Source organism: Merops nubicus, unplaced genomic scaffold (genome assembly GCF_000691845.1).
Source record: "Merops nubicus isolate BGI_N331 unplaced genomic scaffold, ASM69184v1 scaffold41307, whole genome shotgun sequence".
Lineage (NCBI taxonomy): Eukaryota > Metazoa > Chordata > Aves > Coraciiformes > Meropidae > Merops > Merops nubicus.
In genome coordinates, this window is record NW_008621682.1 from 566 (window position 1) to 17,839 (window position 17,274).

Genomic DNA, 17,274 nt, shown 5'->3' on the forward strand with positions numbered 1-17,274 from the left:
TCAGTTCGTATGCAGACGGTTATTTGGGAATACAGCAAGTATACAAGCAGTTTGTGTTACTTCAAAGAACACTGAAGAAGGGAGTTTTAGCATTATTAAACTTTTTCATCCTTGTTGAAGATCTGTTGTGTGAAAACTGAGGTGAAGGCATACAATGAAAATCAACCTGGGATGTGTCTATTTGATCTGACACTGTCTCTTTAAGGTGTTTCCTGAAATGGTGTTTTTTGTATGTTGGAGAAATTGCATTCGAATCGAATAATATTAAGAACTAAAATCTTTTGTCCGAAATGTGTAATGTCAGCTTCAATGTGCAGAGGAGGCAAGGTTTGCAGTTACAAAAAGTATTGGAATAATATGCAGAGCATCTGTTAGCTTGTGGTTTTGTTCGGATTGAAATTAAACTTCATTTCATTACCAGGGAGACCTTGGCTTGCTGTTTGATTAATTTGTGAAAATTTAGGGCAATATATATCCTTCCTTATCCCATGTACTTGAAAAAGCGTGCCACAGAGATTTGCACTATAATCAGAAAGGCTTGTGCTCACCTCTGGGTATGTGGCACCACTTATGGTACCATGTGAACTTACGTTTCTTAAAACTGCTGAAAAATACCCTGAGAAACCCCACAGTATTAAAGCAAGAATTATGTGGAATAAAACAGTCTAAATTTCAAGGCTACTGTTCATAGCAATGTTGGCATGCCAGCAATCCACGTAGCTGTCGCCTCGATACACATCGTGTCTCTTGGTTTTTAGCCTGCATGATCTCAGGTGGTGTGCAGGATGGTGGCCACCTACAGCAATTGGGAGATCCTTAGTTCAGGCCTCGGGATGTCCCATCCATGGCCAAAGTTTAAAACCTGGAGATGACATGGTAGTTCAGAAAACTTTGGTTACTGTATTCTCAACTTCTGCATCACTAAGAGACTCAGTTTTGTGTAAGAGAGTCTAATAAATCATGTGAATACTGAAGCAGCTCATAATTTTTTCCCTGTTTTTGAGGTGTTTACAGTGCAGCTGACTCTCGGGGACCAGCACTGGGAAGCTGAAGGAACTAGTATTAAAAAAGCGCAACACGCGGCAGCTGCCAAAGCTCTGGAGGGGACGAAGTTCCCCAAGCCTACGGCTCGTCCCTCTCGTAGTGAAGGCAAGAATCCAGGTAGATCCCTCAACAAACTGATTTTAAAGATAAACATACACCTTTCTGGTTTTGGTATGTGTTTTAAAGTTGCATAAGGATGAATAAAAACAGTGATTCTGCGCATTTAAAAGTGGTGATTGTCAGGTGTTGTGAGAATAACATCATGATTGAACCTTTGATTTTTGTAGGTGATGTGATAAAAATCATCATATTGAGTTAAAAGTATAGAGTTTCAACATCAGGTCATTCAGGCCTGAAGAACCCACTGTTTAACTTACTGGTTTGTATTGTAACACTTGATGAAGTCCTGGAAAAGATATTTATTCTGATCTTTAAAATAGAAATAAAAGTAAGTAAAAAAAAAAAAAAAAATCCAAATGAACAAATGAAAACGTGAGAAATTTGTTCACAGCAAAGAATAATCTTTTGCATGGCTAGATGAATGTGTTGTGTAATGCTGATAGGCTAATTCAAAGGATTGACAATAAAAATGTCTTTGGAAATGATAAAAAAACAAACAAACAAAACCCACAAGCAACCAAAACCTGTTAAATTTGTTTTGAGGGATTGGCTCAAAATTTTGGAGTTTGCATCATTTGTGCTTCTTTAAAGATAAATAATGTTGATTTGCATAAAAGTATTTCAGTTGTAGTTTTCTATGTTTAGAGAACTTCTTACTGTACTAACATGGCTTTTAAGATATTTTTAAAGCATAAAATGAAGTATAAAATAGCTTCACATCTCAGCTGCACGTGTGATTGTTTTGCATTCACTCTTAGTCACTTGAATTCCAAGCTAATGGGGTAGGTAGTGTTAGGATGTTCAGCAAAGGGTCAAACTTCTCTTTTGTGCCAGTTGTATTCTGACATCACCTAAATTCTGTCTCCAGAAAAGTTTTGTGCAGTCGACAGTGAAAATATTAGAAGCTAGCAATTACTTATTTTGCCTGTGCATCTGTTCCATAATTTCATTTTCTTTTGGCAACTGCTTTATACCAAAACACTGCTGTATCAGAGTACACACTGATTTCTGAGCCAGTGATGCCTGTGATAGAAAAAATGACCATTTATTTGACTGTTCTTTCTCAAATGAGGATAGCCAGTTAATTCTTAATCCACACAGTATCTGCATTGGGAGAAAGGTTTATAGCCCTCAGTAGCAATATATCTCCCTTTTAAAAAGGCCTGTTGCAATTTGAAAGTTGAAGAGTGGTGAGAACCCTTCTTAGGTCATTGAGTATAAAGAGAAACATTTGATCATTTTCAGTAAACAACAGACACAGATGGTATGTGGCATGTCTGTTAATTTAAAAGTATTTTGGAGGAAAGAGAAATTTCTGTTCTGCAGGCCAGATTGATAGATACACTGTAAAAATAAATAAATAGGTACCTTCACTAGTTGAAAGAAAAATTTACAAAAAAGAAAACAAAACCAGCCTCCAGCAAATTCACATTTTTTTTCTGAGAGGATTTGTCACAAGTGAACTAGGCTGCTAATTTAATATGCATCATATAGACTTAGTTTCTTTGTATTCAGTAACATTTCTGTTCAGACTTCCTTTATTTAAGACAGTGCATATGGGAGAATGTGAGTTGGGTTTTCCCTGCTTTGAGACAGTGCAAGAGTTTGGATTGCTTCAGTTCCTTGTGACAGTTGGACAACTCTTTTTATACTCGTTTTTATTTAGACAGTGTAACCCCCACAGTGGAGTTGAATGCACTTTGCATGAAGCTGGGCAAGAAACCTATGTACAAACCCATCGATCCTTATACGGGGATGAGATCCACGTACAACTATACTATGAGAGGTGGTACCTATCCTCCACGGTATGTATTGCCTGAGTTTTTGCTGCTGCAGCCTCTGAACGTCCCCTCTCATGGTCCCTGTGCTTTGATGCTATCTTCTGAAAACTAGCCAAAAATACAACTTAAAGAATATCCCTTAAAGGGATATTCTGCTTGAAACATAGCCAGCTTATGAGGCGGAAGGTTTTGATAAGCACACCCCATTAATATCTGTAATTTGTCTTATTTAAGTGGGTTTCTTCTTTTTTCTTTGGCAGGGAGGAAAAGGAAGCTGTATCAAATAGTAGTTTTGAGGGCATTTGGGTATAGCTAGCTTTGTGAAGTGAATAGCCAAATATTACCCAAATACTGCATTTCTTTTCTGTGTAAAAGCCAAAGTGAAGAAAACATTTTGATGCTTCTACTAAAACTATTTAAGTTAAAGCTTCATTTAAAGAATTCTATATGGGCATAGAATTTAAAACTTGCTGGCCTGCCAAGTCTGTAAAAGCATACCTACATTGTCTTCTCTGTTCTTGTTGGTTAGAAATGTGTTCCTATTGCAAGGCAAGAAATGTTTGAACTCTGTTTCAAAGGTTTCTCCCTAAAATCTTACAGACTTGAAAGTCAAAATTTGGCTTCTTGATGCTAGTGCTTTAGTGCTGAGTTGTGGTTACTGATATCCAAGAGATTCATCCATGTATAACTTACGGTTTTGTTTACTTTGTAGGCAAGACTATATGCTTATTTAAATCTCTTTGCAGGTACTTTTACCCATTTCCTGTTGGGCCCTTACTTTATCAAGTTGAGCTTTCGATTGGAGGGCAGCAGTTTCATGGGAAAGGAAGAACAAGACAAGCTGCTAAGCATGATGCAGCTGCTAAAGCACTGAAAGTTCTGCAGAATGAGCCTTTACCTGAGAAACCAGAGGTGGGAATTGATCTTAGTGCTGTAAGTGTAAATTGCTAAGATATACTGAGGAAGATGACAATATGATATTTAATTCTATGTAGAGTGTTGACCTACTTGTGTCAACAGAAACATTTTGAATAAAAACATAAATTTCTATGGAATTAGAATTTCCCAAATGAAGTTATATTAATTCTTTTGCTGTCATGTTTTTCCACAGCAATGCTATAGACCTCTGTCAGATATGAGCACTGGAAGCATAGATAGGAACTAATACCTTATCAGGTACAGATCATATGCAGACTTCTGAAGTGTGTAAATGGGGTATTTGCATTCTAGTATGGGCAACACAGAAATCAGATGTGAGTTTGCTTCCTGGGCAAAATTCCTACATGATTTTGGGAAAAAACATGAAAGTTCTAGAAGAGCAGGAAGTTCATAGAAGTAATAAACTCATACACACATTTTGCTATGAATATAAGAAGCAAATTTTCATCTCTCCATATATTTGACTGTCCAGCATTTTCCATTGCAAGACCTTGCTATTGGTATTTTTCCTGCTTTTTTTGTTAAGTTGCTTTAGGCAGAAGGTCTCATTGTGTTCACACAAGTTACTCGGCTTCTGGGGCTGGTTAACTGCGTGCACCCTTATCTTGTGTTGGCTGACTGCTTTGGCCAGAGACTGCTACAAAGAGTGTATTTAGTCTTTCCTTTATGGGCTCATTATACCTGTCTTAGTTATGGGGGCTTGATGTTAGAACCTAAGAGCAAAAGATCTGTTGATTTACTCCATGCTGGCATCTAGGTCATGTTGAGGAGGAGGCCATGCAATGCAAACCTAGAGGCAAGAGAGACTAGGACATCGCCAGAGAGGTGGTGAACAGAAACTGAAGGTTAGACTGATAACTTACAGTCTGGGGAACAGGAGAACCTGGTGGATATGGAGTCTGGCTATGTGTTGAGAAAGAAGGAAAATGAAGAATTGGGCAAGAAGGTAACAAGGGGGTTCAGACAGGGAAACAAAAATAGTTGGGAACTATCAGGAGCATCAGAGCAAGAGGATTGAGGATGTGTATTGTGAAGCAAAGGAACATCAAGTTAAAACTTCTGAGTGTGTTTGTGGGAGAGAGCATTGCCCAGATAATTAGCCAAAAACACTGGATCCGATGCTTCAGGGGAGAGGCCTGGGAGGCACTGATGGTAGTGGTTCAGGTAGCGGGAAGCTGTCGTAGAGGAATGGCTGTTATTGAGTGATGGAGGCTACTAAGAGTCAACGGGTTGCAAATGCTGCTGGGGATAGAAGCTGAAGGACTGGAGATGAGTTCTGCACTGAAATCTAGAGCTGGTGATAGGCACAGTGTGGTCAGGGACAAGCTGGACGTCTTCACGCAGGAGAGGTCAGTCCTGAGGGGGGGATGTTCCCTGTCAGTACAGGGGAACCCCACATTCCTGAGTGTTGTCATTCTGTGTCAGTGATGTGTACCATCCTCTTTTTGCACTCACTGTCATAAAGATAACCTACTGTCATCAGCTGTCTTTCCACCTCAGGTAGCAAAGTCCCATGTGCTGGACCCAAGGAGTCCATCTCTGCAGAAAACAGGATGCCATGTAGTAGAGTTCTTTTCTGTTCACTTTTTCAGAAATGATTCTGTACTATGCCTTTCTGACCGTTTGTGGAGTTGTGTTTAAAGTTGAGTAATGTGAGGTCTTCAGAAGAAAGACTGCAGCTGCCTTTATGTTACCAGGTATCCTTTTCTATAGGATGTCTCATTCAGTGTAAGGGATAAAAATCAAGAGGTGGAGGAAGCCTACAGAGTCTCTCCCTTTTCTGTTTTTTTTTTTTTTTTATTTGGTTTGGTTTTTTTTTTAAGGACATGTTAAGGGGAATATTATTGTGAATGATGTAAGAGATACAAGAAGGGAAAATTGTTTTATGAATAAAGCAGTTGCAAGCTCACTGGGAGATGAATGCTGTCTTGACCCTGCTATACGTATGCTGGACAAGTGACTTAAACTTCAGTGAGAAACATACATTTGTCATTTTATTTTTCTATTTGTTTGACTTGTCTACAAAATGAACAGTAAAAAATGCAGCTGTGCTAAGGAGAGCAGTCCTTTGAACAGAGAGTGCTGTTTTATAGTACAGACTCGGGTCAATCACATCTTAATTTAAAGTTTGGTGCTTAAGTGATGTTTGTTAATATTTGTGGCTTTCAGATATTGTAGTTTTAGGAATGTCAGGGGGAATTGCTGGTTTTGTAACAGCATTTTGCACTAGATAAGATGAAGATAAAACAAGGAAGATTTTACCTCTAAGTGAGCACTGTTCATTCTTGCATTCAGTGAGGCGAGGTCCTTGAAGGATACAGTTCTGTAACAGCATAAGAGGTGCTATTGTAATACAGTGCTTGGGGAGGGGTAATTTTAAAAAAATGTTTAAATTTAATTTTGCATATTTTTGTATTTACATGATTTTACTCTTGTATTTTTAAATTAGAAAATATTCAGTGCTTAAGACAAAATAATTGAATAAAATTATTAGACTTGAAGAATAAGAAAGACCATTTCTCTCACCTTCCTAGACTGCAAATCTAGAAGCAAATGGCAGGAAAAACAATTAATAATATTTGCTCTCAATTGGACAAAGCCCTACCTGAATAACACAATTAATTTTAAATCTGTCTGTGCTTTGAGTGGGAGGCTGTAGTAGGAGACCTCCAGAGGACCCTTCCCACCTAAGTTAGTCTGATTGGAGTTAAGACACAAAGTTGCAGTTTGGGGTTACTTTGCATGTTCAAAGGCAAAGGTGATAAAGCATCTATTTAAAGCTTAGAAAACATAGAAAGTAATGCTTTCTAGCACAGCCCTTAAACAGAAAATCTAACTTTTGCCTGAAAATACTAAAACCAGAATGACTTCTATGGGTTTTTTTGCCAATTTGGTAACTATCAGCTGCTTTTTATACCTCTAATGTGGAAGGAAATAGACTGAGAGTTAGGTTGAAGTCATCAATGTCATTAGTTCTAATCTGCAGCTCCACTGGTTTTCAGTTTGCTTATAAGCAGTCTTTGGGGAAGTGTATGTTGAAAGAGTGCACTGAAAAGGGCAAATTCCTCTTAAAGGAACGTACTACTTCTGCCATTTGCTTGGGAGTTTTTTAATCTATCATTTTTGCTTCTTTTTGTGACTGTTTTTTCACTTGTTAGAGATGGATTTGAACAATTTGAGAGCTAGGAGTGGTAAATACTAATATTTGTGTTCTTGTTCTTATATAGAGGCATAGGTTTCTTGTAGAGTTTAGTCTATGTACATGTACCAATTCCTGTAAAACCAGACTTTATAGATCAGTTGCCTTCAGGTGTGCAGGGAAAGAGGAAAAGGGAGAGCATGTAGGTATGATTATTTTTGACTTATAAAATAAACTCATCCAGAACTCAAGTAGAGGCAAAATAATCACTAAAATAGCTTTAGTCTGTTAATTGTTATTTTGCTATTAATTTAATCCTTTTAGGTAAAGTTATTGAAGAAAAGTAACTGTTTTACACCTAGTGTACAGACTTGTACTGTAATGTAGTAAATCATTCCATACTATTTACTTGTATTCTCTTGAAAGGATATTAAATGGGAAAAATCTAATCCAATAAAGAGAAGTCCTGGTTACCTACACAAAGAAAATTGTCAGAATTTGAAAAACTAGAATATACCTGAAATTACAAGGAGAGGGAAAATATTTGTAACTAAAGTGATTGTGCTAATGCTGTGGTAGTAAGGATAGTGACAGATCATTCCTAGAGGTGGTGCTACTAAACTTGATGTAACACCTGAACCATAATAAAATAAGACCTTAGTAATTCAAATATTTTTACTGCCTGTAAGATGTTATTCCTTTTGAACTTACCTATTACATTTGAAATAGGTTTTAGAATATGATGACCAAGACTTTCAACTCCTGTGTTCATTCTTGATTTTGCCAACTTTTACTCACATTGTGCCTTCTGTTGAGGTACAGAATGGTTTTGCTAGTGCAGGTGTTGCCTCCACGTTTCTCATGAAGCCTAAAGCACAGTGCCTTTGCCTCGCTCCTGTGGGAGCGGTGCCATCATATGGTCTTAGTTTCTGAAGACCTGGAGGTTGTTCTGTGTACACCTCACGTAAAGTCTGGAGACTGGATGTAGTAGTGGGATCAGAGGTATCAGATGTTATCACTGTAAAAGGATCTCGGGCTATATGTGCTCTTCTGAAATGTTCTCAACCTGAACCTTAAATACAAGGTCAACAGTGTGAAAACCACAGATTACTTTTCCTAATGTGTTTTTTTTCTGAGATGGGAAGAGGCTGTTTTAACTGATGGCAAAAAAAAATCCTTCGTGTTTTAGTCTAACTTGTTAGTAACAGACATTGGGAATGCTTGCTACCATCAAAACTATTTTTTGTCAATGAGGGCTCTCTAGCATATTTCTGCTGGTCCAAGGAAATATTGAAATAATTTTTGTTACCTGGTTGCATAACTGGTATTGTGGCATGATGTAATTGGTGAAATTGTTGCTGTTCATCTTAATCATAATCTTTCCAATATCACTGCTGGACACTTAGTCTTAAAATTTCTCTGTTGCTGTTACCATGCCTCTTAGTTCATGTTGATCCCAACATCATTGAAGACATTTTTGGAATCACAATGAAAATTTTACCTGGAGATACGTAGAAGTGCCTGTAGGTAAGCTTCACTTGGCACTGCTGTCCTCCTAGCAGGTGTAAGTTCTCAGAGAGGTACACCAATTGATTTAAGGCAAGTTCCTGGCAGTATGTTCCTCAGATGAGAAAAAAAAAAATCTATAGGTGAAGCATTTCCAAGGGAGCATGTTAAGACAGGACTATGCCAGGGTCTAACTAGCCATCCTTTATTTACATTGGTCCCATTCTCAGAATCTTTATTTTTCCTGCCCTTTCTCTTATCTGATCCTGTCTTAGTGCTTTTGGTGCAAACGTCCAATCAGTATATGAAAACTGTATTTCATAAAGGTACTTCCATTTGGAAATCAGTTCATTTAACACTTCAGTTTGTTTTTCTATGAATAGATTTTTAAGCCTATTGGCCCTTATTCCATTTGTTCTTTCCTGTAACGAGCACATGAAGATATGAAGGTTTGCTAATGTTTACACATACACCTTAATGAGTTTCTGAAGTTTCAGTGCTGTAGTATGTGTGCTGCATTTCTACACATTCAAGTAAAAGGGCAGTAAAGGTCAGACTCCTTAAAATTTTGAGAGTTCCGTAAACTGGTTGGATGGATAAAAATCAATTTAATAGGATCTTTATTTTAAATAGAGTATGCTTCTTTTAGGTTAACGGAAAAGAACCAGATGATGAAAATCTCAATAAATCTGAAATAAGCCAAGTTTTTGAGATTGCACTTAAAAGGAACTTGCCTGTGAATTTTGAGGTATGTTTATTTTACAAGCTCTAGATTTGTTTTTATTAGAATATTAAGGGTACACATTAAGTTGAGTCTCTTCTAGATAACCCCAAACAACTGACTTTTAACGTCTTGTTAGTTGTGAATACACTTTTATCTTTGACAGTCACCCTGATTGTCTCAGTCTATGCTAAAGTGAAGAAAAACAAAAAATCCACCTGTTCACAAATTCATGCACTAAAATCATGAGTGAACAGCTACCCTGTGGTTGTCTGTGCAATCTTTTTTCCAAGCTTTTTGAAAAATCAGTATTACAGCGAAGAACCAAAACACAACTTCACATTAATGGTTAGAACATTGAAGTGCAGAGTCAAGGCAAGAGAGTATAGCTCACTCTGAAAGATATTTATGGAAGTATTTGCTTAATTAACTGATGTGGACTACCCGCAGGTTGCAGAACCTCACAAATAGGTTTCTTTTCTTGCCATGAGGTGACCTCATGTGCATCTTACTTTCCTTTCCCTTTGGCCTGGCTGCTTGCTGCCTCTTTGCCTCTCCTTGATCATTTTAGTTCCCTTAAATCAATAGCTTCCATTGGAGCATCTCTGATCACTGAAATATTAATTTATCATGCTGCTTTCCTGAGCTGGCAGAGTAACATTTCAGTCAACTATCCGAATCATTATAGTAAGAAAACACAATCGTGTGTAACTAAACTGCTTATAAAACCATTCTGTGAAATTTTACATGAAGTTTTCAACTATTGCAGATTAGCCTGAGCATCACTGGTAAAAATATACTGTCACACAAAGCCAGTTGTGGGTGGAAGTTCTTAATTCATTCTTACGTTTTGGCTTTATGGATATTTTGAAGTATGATGTGTTATGAATGGAGCTAAAAGATTAAATCTGTAGTAGGCAGCTGCCTCCTAAATGCCTCCAGAATTCTTGATTTCTGAACTAAAATGCCGGGTCCTAATGAATTGCTTTGTCTCTAGTGTTCTATTGCTGTCACATGATGTATTTAATGAGGTGATGTTAACTGTGTAGAAGTGTGAAATAGAACAGCTGTATTTTAGTATTGAAAGAGTAAATCAGTAAATTAAATAAGATGGCTTAACGACTTCTGTAAATACTGTATGCCGCTTGCTGCATCTGATCTTTTAAGTATATGTTTATTTGGGTGGGATTATGTTAGAGTGAGTATGATTTACAGCTCTACTTTCTGGATTGTGTGAGAATCTAAAATCTCTTTATCCATAGTTCTTAAGAGAAGTTTGCTATAAACAATGTGCCCTACCATTTTTAATAAATGTTTATCACGCTTTCACTCAGTTTTTCCCTCTGAAACAGGTGACCAAGGAAAGTGGTCCTCCCCATATGAAGAGCTTTGTAACCAAGGTGTCAGTTGGAGAATTCATGGGTGAAGGTGAAGGAAAGAGCAAGAAGATCTCCAAGAAAAATGCTGCAATAGCAGTCTTAGAAGAACTGAAAAAATTGCCACCCCTTCCTACGGTTGAGAAAATGAAGCCACGAATCAAAAAGAAAACAAAATCAATAGTGAAGGTAAGAGATAGACAGATTGGAAATCTGACTGTTACAAATAATCATCAGGTGGGAGGCATTTCTGAGTAATTATGAACACTTCAATTGCTCAACATTTATCAGAAGTCTGGTGCTAGAGATGAAATAATATTTTGCTCCCACTGTAAATGGGGTTGTGATACCACTTTTAAAACAGTTATTAGCAAATTCAGGCTGAAAGAGAAACCTTAAAAAAGCATGAGTGGCACATAAAAATCAAGCTCTGACTTTCAAGCCTTAGACTTTACAGCTTTGAGTTTTGCATGATTTTGCTTGTGCAAAATCTCCTGCAAGCTTGTCCCTCCTAATACAGCAGGATTAGAACTTGTATTACCAGTGGTAGGTTATATGTGGTCAGTGGTGACAGCAGAGCCAGACAAATTGAGTGTTTCTCTTTGGCTGTGACAGTGTTTCATCAAGCAACTTTTATTTCAGTGGTTTTTAAATTTCAGAGGTGAATGAATTCAGTGCCACACTACATTTTGTCTATTAAACCAAATACTCACAAATTTTGGCTTATTTCCTAAACATTGTTCTACATAGCTGCAAACAAGTCCAGAGTATGGTCAAGGAATGAATCCCATTAGCAGACTTGCCCAGATACAGCAGGCCAAGAAAGAGAAGGAACCAGAGTACATGCTCATCACAGAACGTGGTCTTCCAAGGCGCAGGGAGTTTGTTATGCAGGTTTGTATAGTAATTTCAGAAATCTAGTTGCATGGCTTCTTTTTTTTTTTTTTCTTATGGTAATAAGGTTGTTATGATGACATGCAAAGTTAACAGGATTATGGCCAAAATTCCATTAAATTTATTAAGAAAATATTTATTAAGAAAATATTTAGTGGGCTGCGTTCAAGGAAGAGAGCAGTTCAATAAAAGTAAACTGAATTGTGTTTAAAAAAATAATTGCTTAGGGCACCAGAAGTCCATGTTGTAACTGCCTAGTGTTTTAATTAACAGAAATATTAATCTTCCATTAAGAGATACTGAGTTTCTTATATTTTGTAATGTAGGATTTATTAACATGAACCTGCATATCCTTCATTTCCTCCTTCCTGAGTCTTCTTGTGTTGCTTTAGAGAGCTGCACTTCCTGCAATCTGCGTTGAAAATCCCAATAGCATAGTAGTATTTTTAATACTGAGTGTCTACTAGCCTCTAAATAATTAAGTGCATTTTCCAGACCTTTCTCTTATCCTAGCCAAGACAGGAAAGTTAGTTGCTTTCTTTCCACTACATTAGTAGACTCGTAAACCTCTAACTTCAGCTTGGAAAATTTATATCTGCTCTGATACCAGTTTTGAGCATTTCGGCTGTTGCCAAGGTGAGTTGATTAAATATAGCTGGTTGTGTGACTCCTGGTTGCATTTTTTTGTGCTTGGAGGCAAATGATTGTTGATAATAAATGACAGCTTGATTAGAGTAATGATCACTAGAACTGTTCTGTGAATCATGGCGTGCTTGAGACAGATCACAAATAAGCAAATCCTCATACTACTGTTTTAAGAATTGATGTGGCTTTTCTTCCTCTTTTGCCCAGGTGAAAGTTGGTGTACACACAGCTGAAGGAATGGGCACTAACAAAAAAGTTGCTAAACGCAATGCAGCTGAAAATATGTTGGAACTTTTAGGTTTCAAAGTCCCTCAACCTCAACCTCCAAAGCCAGCATTAAAAACAGAAGAGAAGGTAAGAGTCCTAAAGAATCAACTGCTGTTTAATGCTACAGCAAAAGGTCACTTGGAACAGTAGCAGCTGGTGAGGGCACTGCCAGTGTAGTAAAATCGTGCTTTCTGCCCTAGCCAGGAAGAGCTTGTATTGAGGTGACTGTTCACTAAAATATAGTGTGTTTTGGGATAAATTAAGGGTTAGATTTTGCAGATAAATCAAAGTTTTATCAGAAGGCTAAATGAATGTATTTCCTCTTTATAGAGTAGCTCAGAATCTGTGCTAATTGATGTAGTTGTTTTAGAAACCTGCAGAGATGCAGGTTATGGGACTTTGTGGTACTGCTCCCACAGGCTAAGTTTTACATAGCCTTACCACTAACAGCAGTCTGTTTCTTTGGTGGGTCCCTCAGCAGGGAAAGTAGCCTTGCATTCTTCTGTTGATTCAGCAGATATTACCAGGGAGTTAAAAGAGCAAGTCTGGGCTTAGTTTTCTCCTTTTCATGCATAGGCTTATTTGTGTCCAGTACATTGTCCTCAGCAATACCAATAACTAATGTTAGTTTAACTGGCTTCATTATGGTATCCAGTTCTCAGTATCTCTGTTCTTAATAGCACTTCACTGGTCTGTAGATAGCTTAAGTTATTCACTGAATGAGAAGCACAGAACTTGTCTCTTCTTTGTAGTTCTGTAATAATTGAGTTTTTTGAGTAATAAAGTTTTCAGTAAAATTTTGACTAGTCAGATCACGTATATCTTGAAAACTCTAAAATTTGGAGGGGGAAGTTTGAAAGGGATATTGTGTGTTTGGCTTTTTTTCTTTTATTTTTAAGACACCAGTGAAAAAACCAGGTGATGGAAGAAAAGTAACCTTCTTTGAGCCAGGTTCTGAAGAGACTTCAACTAGTAAGTAACCTTACAGAGAGAAGCTTGGCTTTGTTGCTGTTGTGTGTGTTTAAGATAGGTTTCTCCATCCCAAAGAGCTTATTGCTCCCAAGTCCTACCATATGTGGCTGGCGTGGCCACCTGCTCGGGGAAGGGAGAAGATAGCTGAGCCAGAAGCATATGTGTGGTAATGGGCTGGTCGAGCAGTTGGAGAAGGAAGGAATGGCCTTGTAGTACAGAACAACCTCTCCATCTGTGTTTGGTCTCTAATGACTGAGAGCAAAGAACTGTGCCTGCATTTATTTCAGTCAGTTGATGGTTGTAGTGGTCAGATCCACACATGACTGACTAGAATAAAAGAAGACTCCAGACCTGGTCATCAGGTATACAGGTGTTGGTGTTCTCTGATGGAAACTGCTGGGAGGAGTCATTATGAAAAGTTTGCCTTATCACATCATATTTCTGTTCTGGATGGTATGTTTCAGATGCTTTGTGTTCAAGTATAATTTTGTTGTTTAAATTATTAGTTGGAATTGACTTGGACTTCAGCAACATTTTACTGCATCTGTAAGATCTTGGGTAAACTCCCTGACTTCATATTCAAATTTTGCCATCCCTGCTTTCTTCTACCTGAAAATTTTAGCTTTCATCCTTAGACTTAAAACAGCCCAGTCCTGCTGAATATTATGTCACAATACAGATACCTGTTTATTTCAGTGGCATTGTCACCCCCACCTTTTTTGAGCACACCTGTAATTTTCCTCCACAGTTCTGTGTGACTTCCCCATAAAAAGCTGTTCTTACTTCCCTTAAATCTAACTTACACCATAGCATCAATAAAACTGACTGTGCTTGACTGTTTGCTGTAAATACTCATTACTGCTTCTTCGTACTGTGCTAACACCACATTTAACCTTACCTACATGTCACCTTTCCACAATATACAGTTTAAACTTTGTGGACTATCTGTCACTGTCTTTACAATATTCAGCAGTGACTCTGGCTGTTCTATGGTTTCATTATCTGCTTCTACAGTTTAAATAAAGTGGAAAAATTCTGAAACCAAAGATATATCTAGAATGTGGTTGTAAGTGTCTGAGGTGTCTGTAAGCCTGACTAACCTGGAGAAGGTGCTCCCAGAGGTCAGAGGTAAAGGTGGTCCTTTTGGCAGAGGCAGATGTTGCACTGAATCCCTTATTGAGCAAGCAAACTCTGTCTTGATGATAATCTCTGACCCAGCAACAGCAAATCAAGCTAAGTTTGTTAGTGTTTCAAAAGTTATTTAAAAGAAATTGTTTTCAAACGTGGTTTTTGATGCCTGTGTGTGCCCTGACGTGCCTGCAGAAGCAGCATCTGTTCAGTATGTACCTCTCTCTTCTCAGGTAATAAAGAAGATGAATTTAGGATGCCTTATCTCAGCCATCAGCAGCTTCCTGCTGGCATTCTTCCCATGGTCCCTGAGGTTGCACAAGCTGTAGGAGCCAATCAAGGACACCACACCAAAGAGTTCAATAGGGCAGCCCCAAATCCTGCCAAGGCTACGGTAACAGCAATGATTGCTAGAGAGCTATTGTATGGTGGTACTTCTCCTACTGCTGAGACCATATTAAAGAATAACAACTCATCAGGCCACGTACCCCACGGACCACTTACTAGGCCCTCTGAGCAGCTGGACTATCTTTCCAATGTTCAAGGAATCCAGGTAAGCATTCAGCTTTGCAAGATTTCTTCCAAAGCTGTCCAAACTGGTCCAGTCTGTTCTTTGTTCTAAAGCTTTATAGTTCTGCTGCTGACTGATGTGTTCTGAGGCTGCTTGTTAATATGAAATTCTTGCATATGTTTTACTTCACCTATGAAATGTACTGGATTTTACATTTTTTTTTATTAAGTTTTCAAACATACATTTCTGTACTACATCATCAACCTTAATTCAGTGCTACTCCGAAGTCTTGGAGGAATAAAATAGAAAGTAGTATTTTCTGAAAACTGTCATGTTTTAGGACCAAAGTATGAACTTGAACTTGACTGATCTGAAACCAGTTTTTTTTTTTAATAATCTTTCATACATTAACATTTGCTATAATCTGTACATTTTCTTGTTTGTTTCCTTTCATCAGAATTGCATGTAAATTCCTGTATTAATATGTTAAAGGAGGTCAGTGGTTTAAGAGCTATAATAGGGAAAATTTTAAATGCAGATAGCTATGACCATCCCAGCACCAATCATCATTAAGTGCCACTTCTATGCAGGAGGCTTGCAGGGCTCTCTTGATTACTGAAAAACACTGCAAGTGAAATCAGGCTTTAGAGTAAATGACTTTGGTGGCTGACAGAATGATTAGAAGTACATATATGAAGCTGAACCTCACAAGTAATCTACAGCAGTTGTGATCTGTTTCCTGTACTTGGTTAACTGAAAAGAATGAATTCCTTCTCTTTTCTTCAGGTTGAATATAAAGACTTTCCAAAAAATAACAAGAATGAGTTTGTATCTCTTATAAACTGTTCCTCTCAGCCACCACTGATCAGCCATGGAATCGGGAAGGATGTAGAATCGTGCCACGATATGGTATGATGAATGTTGCTGCAGTGCTTTCTCTTTGGCCTTCACTGAGCTAAGGGCTGCAGCACATAGACCAAGGTTTCACATTACTGCTGGACAGCAATGAATTAAATACTCTACAACGCCCTGGCTCATTCCTGTCTTATATTTCACAGGCTGCTCAAATCATTGCTATCAGAATATAATCTGAGTAACCTTTGAAATACTTAATATATACTTACATTTTTGGTCTTCAGAAAAACATGTTTGCTTTATTGTGATAGTATTTGCATGACAACATATTAAAGAAAATGCATGAAAAGGAGCTTTTAAAACATAAGAGCATGTCAGCTTCTTTTCTCTAACGTTATGAATGGGCTGATACTTCATTGGAAACCATAACACTTGGGTTTGTGTTACCAGAATTTCTGCTGGAATGGGATCCAAAATGGAAGAAATAGAGTTCACTGTTAGATAGCAGGAGATGCTAAATCTGTTAAACTCTCTTTATAAGTAAGATCTTTTATTAACAGTAGCTGAAATATTTTTTGTGAAAGAATGAGTCTGCTGTAGTGCATGCAAACTGTAAGGGACTTTGTAAAAGACATTATATATTGCTAGCAATAGATACACAGTCTACTATAATTTGAGAATAATTTAGTCCTTTTGGTGCCCAGTGGTGACCTGAGCCCTGACTGCTGACTACAGTAGTATTTTGCAATATATAAATACATTCAGGAAATCCCGATTTTACTGACTTTTATACTAAAATTTTGCAGTGATGTTCTATTGGCTATAATTTGTTACAGATTTCTTTGATCTGTGTTACGTAACTTTGATGTTTTCATACCCATCCCAATATCCTGCTGTGAAGAGCTCCTGTAAGACTAGGCACACAAGTCAGTGCTGTAAGTGGAAGGGAAAAGGAAAGCCTGGAGCTCAAACCTTGTGACTGGGCCAACATGAGAACCTTCCTCTGTTCAGATATTCAGCTTTCACTGATCCATGTGCCATAACTAATCAGGGCTATTCTGTAAAGGTGCACCTGAAACTGATCTGAATAAAGTAGAAAAAGATTTCAGCTCTCAAAGGAGGTGACTTACTTCTGCATTAGCCATGTCACGTTGGCTCTTCTCTTAAACCCTCACACATGCCCTGTGTTATATTTTTGCTTCTTGTGTAACTTGTTTTCTTTTTCTGCAAAGGACTTTTTGTTTCTCTGTATTTTAATGTCCTTTGTCTTAAGCTCTATATGGTTTGAGCCATTACTAATTTAGTATGGTTTTCCTTGATATTAATAGTACTACTGAGTTAATTTTCCCTCATTGTTAAAACAGATACAGCAGGAA

The 17,274-nt window shown here is 37.7% G+C and overlaps 1 protein-coding gene across 4 annotated transcripts in view; it reads left to right on the forward strand.

The window, feature by feature from the left end:
• Positions 1-1,007: 1,007 nt before the first annotated feature.
• The window catches only part of STAU1 (staufen double-stranded RNA binding protein 1), an 18,233-nt gene continuing 1,966 nt past the window's right edge, over positions 1,008-17,274 (forward strand). The window contains exons 1-10 of one of the 4 annotated variants that reach the window (XM_008944561.1): positions 1,008-1,161; positions 2,831-2,969; positions 3,692-3,857; positions 9,179-9,277; positions 10,603-10,815; positions 11,377-11,520; positions 12,373-12,519; positions 13,332-13,404; positions 14,766-15,085; positions 15,830-15,952. In XM_008944561.1, the coding sequence (XP_008942809.1) occupies positions 2,869-2,969; positions 3,692-3,857; positions 9,179-9,277; positions 10,603-10,815; positions 11,377-11,520; positions 12,373-12,519; positions 13,332-13,404; positions 14,766-15,085; positions 15,830-15,952 (1,386 nt within the window). In that variant the 5' untranslated portion in view covers positions 1,008-1,161; positions 2,831-2,868. Of the gene's footprint in view, positions 1,162-2,830; positions 2,970-3,691; positions 3,858-9,178; positions 9,278-10,584; positions 10,816-11,376; positions 11,521-12,372; positions 12,520-13,331; positions 13,405-14,765; positions 15,086-15,829; positions 15,953-17,274 lie in introns of all 4 variants that reach the window. The other 3 variants (XM_008944562.1, XM_008944558.1, XM_008944559.1) reach the window with 3 other exon arrangements.